The sequence below is a fragment of the Megascapheus bottae genome, chromosome 13, assembly GCF_031878675.1.
Source record: "Megascapheus bottae isolate mThoBot1 chromosome 13, mThoBot2.hap1, whole genome shotgun sequence".
NCBI lineage: Eukaryota > Metazoa > Chordata > Mammalia > Rodentia > Geomyidae > Megascapheus > Megascapheus bottae.
Window position 1 is genome coordinate 48823534 of NC_143521.1, and position 12367 is coordinate 48835900.

Sequence of the window (12367 nt, forward strand, 5' to 3'; positions counted from 1 at the left end):
CAGCACTTAGAATGCTGATTACCAAAGGAATACTTTTGGTTCTGTTTTCTGTAGTCTTAGTAGAGTCTGTACAACTTTCAGATGCAGTGTATAGAAGTGGATTCTGTGTGTTTACTAAGTCTTTGTTTCCTTTCTCTAGATCCTCCCCTTGAGTTACCATCCTTCTACATGACTCCATCTCATCGTCAAGTCGTGTTTGAGGGAGACAGCCTTCCTTTCCAGTGTATGGCTTCCTATATTGACCAGGACATGCAAGTCTTGTGGTATCAGGATGGGCGAATAGTTGAAACGGATGAGTCACAAGGCATCTTTGTTGAAAAGAACATGATTCACAATTGCTCCCTGATTGCAAGGTAAACATTTTACATGAAGCATCTTTGTGAGTAGTATTTATCCTTTTGGAATTGTATAGTTGGAATTTAGATTGGTAGTTTATCATCTTCCATATATATATATATATATATATATATATACACACACACATATATATATATATATACACACACACACACACACACATGTACGTATATATACATAGGGCATTTCTTTTCTCCTCTATATCCATGTCTAAAAATGAATTACCCTTTTTATCTGGTTTTGAAACTAAAAGCTTAGTATGAAAGAGAAATACTTAAAATGTTAAAGTCTTTCTGTTTAACATTTTGGAAGGGGAAAAAAAAAGGAAAACTTGTAATGCCAAACCTGGCTTCTATTTCGTAGTGTTGCCTAAAAGCTTGGGTTTGGTTTTAGGAGGTGACCTCATTTTCACTGTTTTTCCTTGTTTTTAATGCTAAATTTAAGAGTACTTCCTTTCCTCACCTACTGTATAAAAGAATATAACATCGGAACTTGCCAATCCCGTGATTTGTGTAGGTACCAAATTAGTTAATTTGGATGAGCTTTGTAAACTGTAAAAAGATCGGGCATATAATTAGAGTATATAATTAGAGTTGGGATGCAATTTCCAAACTTCCAAGGCAGAGGCTATAAAATGCTGCAGAGAAAGTAAACATTTTCCAAATTGAGATTTCGTTCTTGAAACTTCTAGGGTTGAATTTTTCTATTTTATAATTTTCTTCCTTGGGACTTCCTACCTGCTTGTTCAAAACATATTTTCATTTATGCCTTCTAATATTTAGAGTAGCTGCTTTTAAATCCTCCTCTGATTCTAGCAGCTGAATCATTTTTGCAATCCTTATGACTGACTTCTTTTGAATATAGTTGATATTTTACTATATATTTTAATTATTTACTTGCCTAGTAATGGTGGGTTTATCTCAGACATTATGATAAATACACTATAGTGGAGAAGTTGGCAAAGTACAGTATATGAGCTAAATCTGTTCCATGAATCTCTGTGCTTAAATTATTATATACTGTTTTAAGTGGTTGTACTCTAAATGGTTATAGAAGTACTTATATTACATATATATATATGTGTGTGTATATATATATATATATGTATATATACATATTATTTGGGTGAGGGGGTAGTCCTGGGGCTTGGACTCAAGGCCTGGGCACTGTCCTTGGTCTTTCTCAAGGCTAGTACTCTACCACTACTTGAGCCCCTGGCTTTTTCTGTGTATGTGGTACTGAGGAATCGAACCCAGGGCTTCATGCATGCTAGGCAGGCACCCTATACTAAGCCATGTTCCCGGCCCCTTACATAATATCTTTTATGTTGTTTCAAACCAGAAAATCTAAATCATTTACTGTCTGAACCATGAAAAATTTGCTGACTCTTGACTCTGGATTCTGTTGTATTCTTCTGAAGAGAGCTGAGTTTTGTTTGATCAGGCAGTTAGCTGACTGACCTCAGGCTCCTCACTCTGTTTTGTTTGCCAGGTGGCTGCTAAAATCTTGGTTTCTCCCTTATCTGTCTGTGTGCTTTGGCCATCAGTAAGAGATCCAGTTGGATTTTGTACATTGGGTTTGTGCTTCTGGAGAGGTTCCTTTTTCCCTCTATTTTGACTTCTCATGCTAGTAAGATAGGGAATTTTTGTGGAGTGTGCTATTTGACAGAAATCATTACAAAGGAAATGTGGCAATCTTTTCTTCCTAGTGTTGAATCTTTGCTTTTGATTACTCTTCATGTGTGCAAATTAATCAGTTTGATCAGTGCTTATAATTTCTAACTACAGGAAATGTGCCTTCATCATGTGAACTATCTCACCATTACCTGAAGCAGAATTTCCTTACTAGGTAATAAGATTGTTAGAGATAACATATTCATTGTTTCATTAATTTTTTACTGTGCTGATAATTACACAGGCATATACATATGTCCAAATTAATCAAATTATACACTTTTAAGCAGTACATCTATAGACAATTTAATTGACAATACAGTAGCAAAAGAGCTATGATTAATTTAAATGTGTAAATTCTGGAGCAACCAAGTAAATGGTTTTACTTTAAAAATTTTTCTGGAGATTATTCTTGATTAACCTGAATTCATTATAGCAGTATGAAATTTTTACTTTTAAGGATAACAACTTACAGACCAGGAGTTTGGCCTGGTGGTAAAGTGCCTGCCTAGCATGTATGAAGACCTGGGTTCAGTTCCTCAGGTCAAGTGGTAGAGCTCTAGCTTTGAGAAAAGTCCAAGGACAGTGCTCAGGCCCTGAGCTCAAGCCCAGGACTGGCAGGAAAAAAAAAAAAAAAGAATAACAACTTACAGGGATAGTATCTAGACCCAGAGTTTATGCCCCACAACCAACAAAAACAAAAAACAACAACAACCAAAACCCAGTAACTCATGCCTATAATCATAGCTACCCAGAGGCTGAGATCTGAGGATTACAGTTTGAAGCCAGCTGGGCAGGAGACTGTAAGACTTCTATCTTGAATTATTATATATGAAAAAAGCTTTTCTCTTTTTTTTCCCACTTACAGTTAATCTCATGTGGTTACTATATCTGACTTTGTTATTTGTATAGTGTATGTATGTATATTTATTTGAAATAGAGGAGGAAAGTGAGATTATTGGGAGTGGGTTGGAGGAGGGAAAGGGACAAAAACATAAGGGGTATGAAGGTTCGAGAAGTAATGCACGCATTACCTGACGAATGTAACTGTAACCCCTCTATACATTATCCTGACAATTAAAAACAAAACAAAAAAGGAAAGTGGACCTGTGCTCAAGTGGTAGTGCTCTAGCCTTGAGGAAAATAACCTCAGGTACAGTACCTAGGCCCTGAGTTCAAGCCTCCTCCTCATAATAAAAAAATAATTTTGTCTAACATTGTTAGTAGGAACACTTGACAGTGAAAAAATCTTTCAGATGAAAACTTCAAAGTCCTCTCCCCAGTGAGCTTCAGAGTAATGCTGAAATAGAAGGATATATGCTATCACTGAGGTGGATAATATGAGATACCTGCTAGCTCCTGAGCCGTCTCCTCAGTAGTTAATCTTTCATCCATGTATATCAGTGTGTATGTATGTAAAAAACAACAACAAAAAACCCCTCTTCTTAAGATGATGTACAAAAGGGGTTACAGTTACATAAGTCAGGTAAAGAGTACAGTTCTTCTGGGACAGTGTCATCCTTACCCTCATCATCTCTAATTTTTCCCTCCCATAAGTTGTATGTACATTTTCAGCATAGTGATTGTGATTTTGATAGAAAATGCAACTGTGGCTTTTTTCTTTCTTTCTCAATTTCCTTACATCTCTAGATATACTGTCTGGAATATTTCTGGAAGTTTTGGAGCACTACTGATTGCTTCTAGGCATTCAGAATTTTGCTAACACTTATCCACAAAAAAAAAAAAGAAAAAAAAAAAAGAAAAATGTCATGGTGTTCAAAGAGGGTCCTGCCAGGCCCAGGGACACTCAATGCATCTTCAGAAACCTTTTCAGAGTTTGAAGAGAGCATGCTGATCTTGATACAGTTTCTCTTAGTGACTGCCAATGACTGCTTGGACTATATCACTCTCCACACTGAGTATTGTTTGAAAAGCATAGTCGAGCAAGAAGCAGGGCATACTGGTTTTTTCAGAATGTGATTTTATTGTTTTCAGTACTGAAAGACAGCCAGATCCCATTTGGAAAAGATTATGCTTATTTACAAATGAAGAAAAAACATTAGTTTTTAATTTCCTTTTGTTGTTGTTGGTTATGGGGCTTGAACTCCGGGCCTGGGTGCTGTCTCTGAGCTCTTCAGATACCCTTGAGCAACAGTGCCACTTTTGGTTTTCTAGTGGTTAATTGGCAATAAGAGTCTCAAGGTCTTGAGTGCTCAGGCTGGCTTTGAACCTCAAACCTCAGATCTCAGTCTCCTGAGTAGCTAGGGTTACAGAGGTGAGCTACCGCATCTGGCTAATTTCATTACATATATATATATATATATATATATATATATATATATATATACCACTATATTTTTGAGTGGCTACCATATTATGCCATAGATAATGCTTTATTTTCCCCAGTACTGGGGCTTGAACTCAGGGGCCTAGTACTTATTCAGCTTACTTATTTGACTGGCATTCTATCACTTGAGCCACATTTACAGCTTAGTTTTTTGCATGTTAATTGGAGAGGACATCTTGCATACAATTTCTGTGCAAGATCCCAGCTAGCAGAATAGCTAGGATTCCAGGTGAGCCACTGGCATCTGGTTGTGTTTGTTTGGTGCTAAAACAGCATGCCATTGTGTATGTCTGGTTTATCAAGCTGGACTTGAACTTTTGATCCTCTGTCTCAGACTTCTGAGTTGTCTTCTACCATGCCTGGCTCTATGTGCAGGGTTATTTTTGTTTGTTTTGTGCTGTTGGAGGGGAGGAGGGGATTTTGAATTCACAGCCTAAGTACTGTTTTTGCTCAAGGCAAAAACTCTACCATTTGAACTAAAGATCCACTTAGATATAGAGTTGGTTTTGTTGTTGTTGTTTGTTTGTTTTTCTGTTATTTGGGGGGTGGAGGGGAGGAGGTTCACGGGGCTTGAATTCTGGGCCTGAGTGCTGTCCCTGAGCTCTTCAGCACAAGGCTGCCTCCCTACCCTTGAGCCACAGCCCCACTTCCCATTTTCTAGAGGCTAATTTGGAGATAAGACGCTCAAGTTCTTAGTGCTGGAACTGGCTTTGAACCTCCTGAGTAGCTAGGATTACAGGCATGAGCCACCACACCGGCAGTGACAGAGTTTTAAGATTTAAGTTTTGAGATTTAATTGCAACTGCCATGGAAATACCTTTATGGGGATTGAGGTTCCATGAAATTTAAAATGTCAGTCATTAAAGGCTCTGGAACTGAGAACGTTTGGGAACCTCTGGATTAAGGAAGGATTTTTCTCTTTGTCAGAATTTCTGTACACTTTTTTGTAGTTTAGTGCAACTACAGGAAGTAGAATGTAAATAGGCTTTCTGGCTGTTTAAAAATATCAAATCTTTTTTTTTTCATCTCTCCATCTTGAAAATATTGTTAGCTATTGGTTCATAGACAAGATGGTTTGGTTTTTATTTGCATGTTTGTTGTAGCCCTCAGTGATTTAGGAAATCAGACAAATGTGTATTAACCTTAATATATACTTTTATAAGGTAATTAAATGCTACATGCTTTATGTCTCATTAATTCTTATCATTTGTGTAGATCTAATAGCAAAGCATAATAGGGTCCTTCATGGGAGTAGAGGTTAATTGTAGGTTTTGACATCTTTATTATTAGAGAATTATAATTTAACCTTAAAAATGAGATTTACTGATAGTAGAGATACTGCTTTTTTATAAATGTAAATGTTCTGTACTTAGAAGCTTACTTTATGAAAACATTAGTTGATCATTTACTAAGCCTTTACAGAGATTTATCTAGGTTATTTCTGGTGTGACCCCTGTTCTACAAACTGTGTATGCTTGACTAGATTCTGAATTACACACTTTCATAATAGTAATTTACATGCTTCATGATAGTATTTAATTTGGGCTTGAATATTTTACTCAGTCTTTGACAGGGTGGGTGTGATTGGGATACTTCCAAGTTTGGAGGGGAAACACATTCTGCCAGCCTCTCCTGTTGCTCCCCTCCTCCTCCCACTTCACCAGAGATGTGGTCTAACACCTGCGATGACCTTGCTTTTGATTCTCCTTCCTCACTGTCCTTGTCATTGCATCCTATGGCCTCTTCCCTCACTTGTGTGACTTTTACTGAAGGACATAAAGGGTTAGTCTCCTTTGGTGTACTGGTTGTTCCTCTTTGTACTTAGCAAGTACTTGGCTTGCTGTGTGCACTCAGACATATTGGCAAATGAATAATTGAAATCACAATCTCTCTTTTTGTCTAATCACATTTTCTTTCTTTCCTTTTAATTTATTTTTTTTTATGCAGTGCCCTAACCATTTCTAATATTCAGGCTGGATCTACTGGAAATTGGGGCTGTCATGTCCAGACCAAACGTGGGAACAATACAAGAACTGTGGATATTGTGGTATTGGAAAGCTCTGCACAGTACTGCCCACCAGAGAGGGTGGTAAACAACAAAGGTGATTTCAGGTCAGTGAGATGGAAAAAGTCTGATTTCTCCGGAATCTTTTATTCTTAAACACATATAAATGGACTCCTATTCTCAGTAATAAACTAAGAGATATGTGCATGTGTTTGTATGTGTATCTTTCTGTCTGTCTGTATCTGTCCATCTCTCCGAGAACTGTCTTTTAGAATGAAAAGATGACTAAACTTTAGTTCAGACCAGTTAATAAGATGTTTGAAAGAGTCATTGCTGAGGAATGCTTTTGTTGTAAGTATTAGAATCTACTACTTTAGAACAGTAGGTTTGATCTTCTGTTGATATAGTAGAGAATTCAGACAGGTTATTGATAGGGCCTTTGTTTCAGGATCTTTTACAAGTGAACTTTGGAGAGTTTTGTTGCCAAGTCCCTCTTAACTACTGATGGTTGATTAGATGTCATAATTGGAGAGATACTATCTGATTTCCTTCCCTAATTCAGTTCTGTTAAATGAGTAGGGCTTGGATAAATACAAGCCCTGGGGAGCCTAAAACTTTCAGAGCCATTGGGATCCCAGGGTGTCTGCTGGATAATGAGTTCAGATAAGCCGAATGAGATAAATTGTTTTTGGTAGAAAGTTTGGGACACATCAAAATGTTAACTTATTTCCTACATTTTCTCCTTCTAAAACTGCTTTACACATCTCTAGATAGGTTAGTAATATTATCTTCCAAGATTTGAGTAATGAATATTTTTAATTAAAGAGTTTATTAACATTGATTTTTACATCATATTTCAAATGATGTGTTTAACAAACAAGTATTCAAGAAGGGAATCTATATACAGTCACTGGTATGAGTAATGAATTTATTGTTGGTAAAAATGAAAAGAAATCGATGGCTCTTTTACACAGCATAAGGATTGTTTAAGATTGAGTACATTTTCTCTGGTGGCTTCTATTGCCTCTTCTGGATTATCACACCAGTGTGTTATGATTAAGACAACTGTTTGATGTTAATATTCCAATCCTGGGAGAAAAGGCAATAATTCTATCTTTATTTTTTCGTGGCTTTTACTGCTGTTTTTTTTAACAGGTAGGTAGGTAGGTAAGTAGGGTGATAGGGAGATAGGGAGATAGATAGATTTTATCTATATAGCACTCATACATACATATATATGTATATATGTGGGGATATATATGTGTGTGTGTGTGTGTGTGTGTGTATACTTCTTTTTGTGGGTCATGGGGCGTGAACTCTGAACCTGAGTGCTGTCCCTGAGCTCTTCAGCTCAAGGCTACTGTCTTTGAGCCACACTGCCACTTCCAATTTTCTGGTGGTTAATTGGAGATAAGAATGTCATGGACGTGAGTGCCCGGGCTGGCTTTGAACCACAATCCTCACATTTCAGCCCCCTGAATAGCTAGGATTATAGGCATGAGCCGCTGAGTCCAGCTATCAGCTAACTCTTTCTTTCTTTCCTTTTTCCTTCCCTCCCTCCCTCCCTCCCTCCCTCCCTCCCTCTCTCCTTCCTTTCTTTCTTTCTCTTTCTTTCTTTCTTTCTTTCTTTCTTTCTTTCTTTCTTTCTGTCATGGGGCTTGAACTCTGTTCTGGGCTCTGTTGCTGAGCTCTTCAACTCAGGGCTAGCGCTTTACCACTTGAGCCACATCACCACTTCTGGTTTTCTAATGTTAATTGGAGATAAGAGTCTCATGGACTTGGGCTTCCTTTGAACTTCAGTCCTCAGATCTCAACCTCCTGTATAGCTAGGATTATGGGTGTGAGCCACCAGCATCCAACTTGTTTATATATATATATATATATATATATATATATATTAGAATATAGCACTTAGCTATTTTTGCCAATAGAAAAAAATTAATGTGCATTAAATGTCCACCTAAACTGACCTGGTAGTGCACTTCTGTAATCCTCACTCTCAGGAAGCAGATACACAGAAGGATTGAAAATTTAAGGCAAGCCTAGACTACATAGCAAGTTCAAGGCCATCCATGGATATATAGCAAGAACCACAAAACCACAAAGCCCCAGAATATTGATCTACACTATGGATTACACTGGTAGTTTTCTCATAGTCAACATCTTTTGCTAATTAATCATCTGATATTTTATGGTGAATTTTCTGTCTTACTCCTATTTTTAAGTGCTTCACATTTTTTGAAATAGAAAAACCTAAAGTTTTACTGATTAATAAATTATTTATTGTTTGACACTGAGCTGTTTTACAGTTGAACTCTCACTGCATTTGTAGGATTTGGTTTCGTGTTACTTAATCTGTATATAGTTCTTGTTAATGAATTATATTTTGATTTGATTGATATTATAATTTAGCAGCTTCTCTGTTATGTATCAGCTCTAACTTACATCAAATATGATTAATTGCCTTCTCAATTTTAGAGAAATAGAGTTCCAATAATAAAGCTTTCTTTGCCCCAAAGGGTAATTAATGGTCATGTCTACAAGTTTGTATGGTTAACTTTTACCTCATCAATTCTGTTACATGCTGTATTGGAGGTTTTTAAGACCCCATCTTTATTAGAAGTTTGGTAGAAGCACTTAGAGGACTTGCCATAGAGAGGCATTCACAGATAACATGCATGATGTGTTATGAGACATAGGCGAATTATTAGGGGAAAAGATAGGGCAGCTCTGGAAGCATCTATGTGTAGTTTTTTTCCCCTCTCAGTGTCCACAAATAAACATTTATTGAAATACAAACATGTGTAGGACTCTCAGTTGCCGCAGGGGTCATGTATATTCTGCTTCTGCAGTAGGAGTAGCACACTGTTTCTACGCAGGGAGGCTCAGAGGCCTCATGTAGACTCCTCTCTAAACTGAACATATACCAAACTCTCAGGCTGTAGGAAGAAGTCAGGGGTTCTCCAGTAAACCACACTTATCAATTAACGGGCCATTAACTAGTTAATTTAATCCTGTAGCTTCCTAAACCATGAATGAGCCAAGTTTGTAGGCACTCCTCTCTAGGGTTAGGAGTCTCACTACTTTGTTCTTCATATATCAAAATGGACAAAAGGCCTAATGTTACAGAGCCCAGGGATACATTAATATATATTAAAACAGACAAAAATCATCTGTTGCTCTAGTTTTCTTTTCTTTTTCCTGGGGATTATAGTTTCATTGTCCCTTTGTAACAATACTTAGATGATTTTCGAATTTTATTTTAGAAAAAATATGTAATTGTATGGTCCTTATCTTCAAGGAATTTTGCCACCTTCTTGATTTTTCTGACTATGCACACATCCTCAGGCTGTGCTCCATGTCATTGACCTTGATGTCCTCTCTTACTTGAGGTTTGCTCATACTTTTTGTTTTCATCTCTCTAGATGGCCCCGTACACTAGCAGGCATTACAGCCTATCTTCAGTGTTCCCGAAACACCCATGGCAGTGGGATCTATCCTGGGACCCCACAGGATGAGAGAAAGGCTTGGCGAAGATGTGACAGAGGAGGCTTTTGGGCTAATGATGACTATTCTCGTTGCCAGTATGCAAATGATGTTACTAGAGTTCTTTACATGTTCAACCAGGTAACTAGAAAATGTTCCCATGGTATTCAAGCTATAAACATGCACACACAACACACACACACAAAGAGGGGTTTTTTTTTGTTTTGTTTTGTTTTTCCCCGTTGGTCACGGTGCTTGAACTCGGCCTGGATGCTGTCTCTAAGCTCTTCAGCTTGAAGCACAATGCCACTTCTGGTTTTCTAGTGGTTAACTGGAGATTAGAGTCTCAAATTCTAAGTGCCTGGGCTGGCTTTGAACCGATCCTCATATCTCAGCCTCCTGAATAGCTAGGATTATAGGCCTGAGCCACATACCCCCAGCTTACATGCAGAGTTTTTAAGTATACTAATTTTTTGTAAGTTCTTCAGCTGATTTATCTTCCTCCTGGATCAGGTGCTTTATGACGTCCTTTCCAGTAACTTGCCTCCTCCTAGAGTCACGTGATCATCTGTGTCCACCACACAGAATCTTAGCTGTCCTTCTAGACCACGTAGAAAACCACATCTTGGGCTCTTTTGATAATCCTCTGCCCCAAATAGTCCTTTAAAATAGTCATTTTAAAGGAATTTGGCCTAGTGGTAGAGTACTTGCATAGTATGCACGAAGACCCAGGTTCAGTTCCTTGGTTCCACATAAATTCAAAAAGCCAGAGGTTCAAGTGGTAGAGATCTAGACTTGAGAAAGCCTAAGGACTGTGCTCAGTTCCTGAGGTCAAGCCCAGGACTGGCAAAAAAATAAATAAATAAAAGCCATTCAGCTTCCTTTCTTTCTTCATCTTTTGCATTAGGACATCTTTGTTAACATTAGCAGATAATAATTGGCGGGAAAACAGATTCCGTTGTGTATTTTTTCAGCTCCTTAGCACTAGTTAATCCCTTTAAAGTCAGCATATAAGCAGGTATAAAACCTTCCCAGATTGCATAGCAGAAAAGATAAGCACACAGAAGTGATTGTACTTAGAAAGTGGTTGTGCAGTCTGGCTTCCATGAGACACAGGATCAATTACTCTCAGCAATCCAGAGAAAGGCTTTCCTGGCCAAAAGGAAGAGGTAGACAGTGTAATATGTTTACTAGGAGTGGTTTCAGGTGTTGTTATATTTCATTTCAAGTTTAAAAGGATCCTGTCAAATTAGTGTACCTCAAAAGTCAAGTTCCTTTGGGTGAAACAGCATTTTCAGGTTGTGATAAGTGAATAATGGTTGGTTTCACTGCCATACTGGGCAAGCCTAGAGATGTAGCTTGGAGATGTTTGCTTAGAGCTCCACTTGCCTTCCTTTTCAGATGCCACTTAATCTCACAAATGCAGTGGCTACAGCTCGGCAATTGCTGGCTTACACTGTGGAAGCAGCCAACTTCTCTGACAAGATGGATGTCATTTTCGTGGCTGAAATGATAGAAAAATTTGGAAGATTTACCAAAGAGGAAAAATCAAAAGAGGTACTTCTTTTTTCAAGTCCAGATGTGTAGCATGCAGTGTCAAAAATGGTACTATTGTAGGAGTCTGTAAATACAAAGCCTATCCATGACCTGATGGTGTCTGGAGACCAAAGTTGTTAATCATTAAAGGACTGAGAGATAGTGGTAGATATAGTAAGAAAGAAAGCAGCATTGGGTTTATTTATTGCTATGTATTTTGGCCTGCTGGAATTTCTTATTGGCATAGCCAGTGTTCTTCTTTATACTTGGATACCCAGATCTTGTGGTAAATTGCCTACTTTCTTTCAGAATATCCTGGAGAAATGGGAGGTTGCTTTGCAACTCTTTTGAAGATCCCAAATGAATTAGAAGTTATCAAAATTTTGTGAAAATGATCATTAAGTAGGTTTTCCCCGGTTTCAGCATTGCACAATGTTTGCACATGTTGAAACGTCATGGAAGTATGTACAACTTACATATAAGTCAAAAACCTAAAATTGAGTGACTTTTACAGGGTCACGTTTTTTCAACATGGTAGTCTTTGGGCAAAATAATAACCACCACACCACAGACTTCATAATGAGCATTAAACTAAAAAAGTTCTCAGTGATTTCATTCATTTATTTATTTATTTTTGCCAGTCATGGGCTTGAGCTCAGGGCCTGAGAACTATCCTTGGGTTTTTGTCAGTGCTAGAGCTCTACCATAGCACCACTTCGGCCATTTTCTATGTATGTGGTGCTGAGGAATTGAACCTGGGTGTTAGGCAAGCACTCTACCACTAGGCCAAACTCCCAGCCCCTAAAGTTCTCAGCAATTTTTAAGACAAAAAGTTAAATGTTTTCTTAAACTGCATGTTTGAAGCGGTGTGAAAACCTTATATATTCTGATTTCTTTTGTCTCTTACACTACAGTAAATATCAGGGAAAGAAGAAACTGGGTGATTCGTTCTGGGGCCACAGC

General features: G+C 37.8%; 1 protein-coding gene across 2 annotated transcripts in view; it reads left to right on the forward strand.

The window, feature by feature from the left end:
• Adgra3 (adhesion G protein-coupled receptor A3) overlaps window positions 1-12367 on the forward strand; it is a 98409-nt gene that overhangs the window by 48395 nt on the left and 37647 nt on the right. For both annotated transcript variants that reach the window (XM_090343765.1, XM_090343766.1), the window contains 4 exons: window positions 140-353; window positions 6325-6489; window positions 9808-10009; window positions 11270-11425. In XM_090343765.1, coding sequence (XP_090199891.1) covers window positions 140-353; window positions 6325-6489; window positions 9808-10009; window positions 11270-11425 — 737 coding nt within the window. The remainder of the gene's footprint in view (window positions 1-139; window positions 354-6324; window positions 6490-9807; window positions 10010-11269; window positions 11426-12367) is intronic.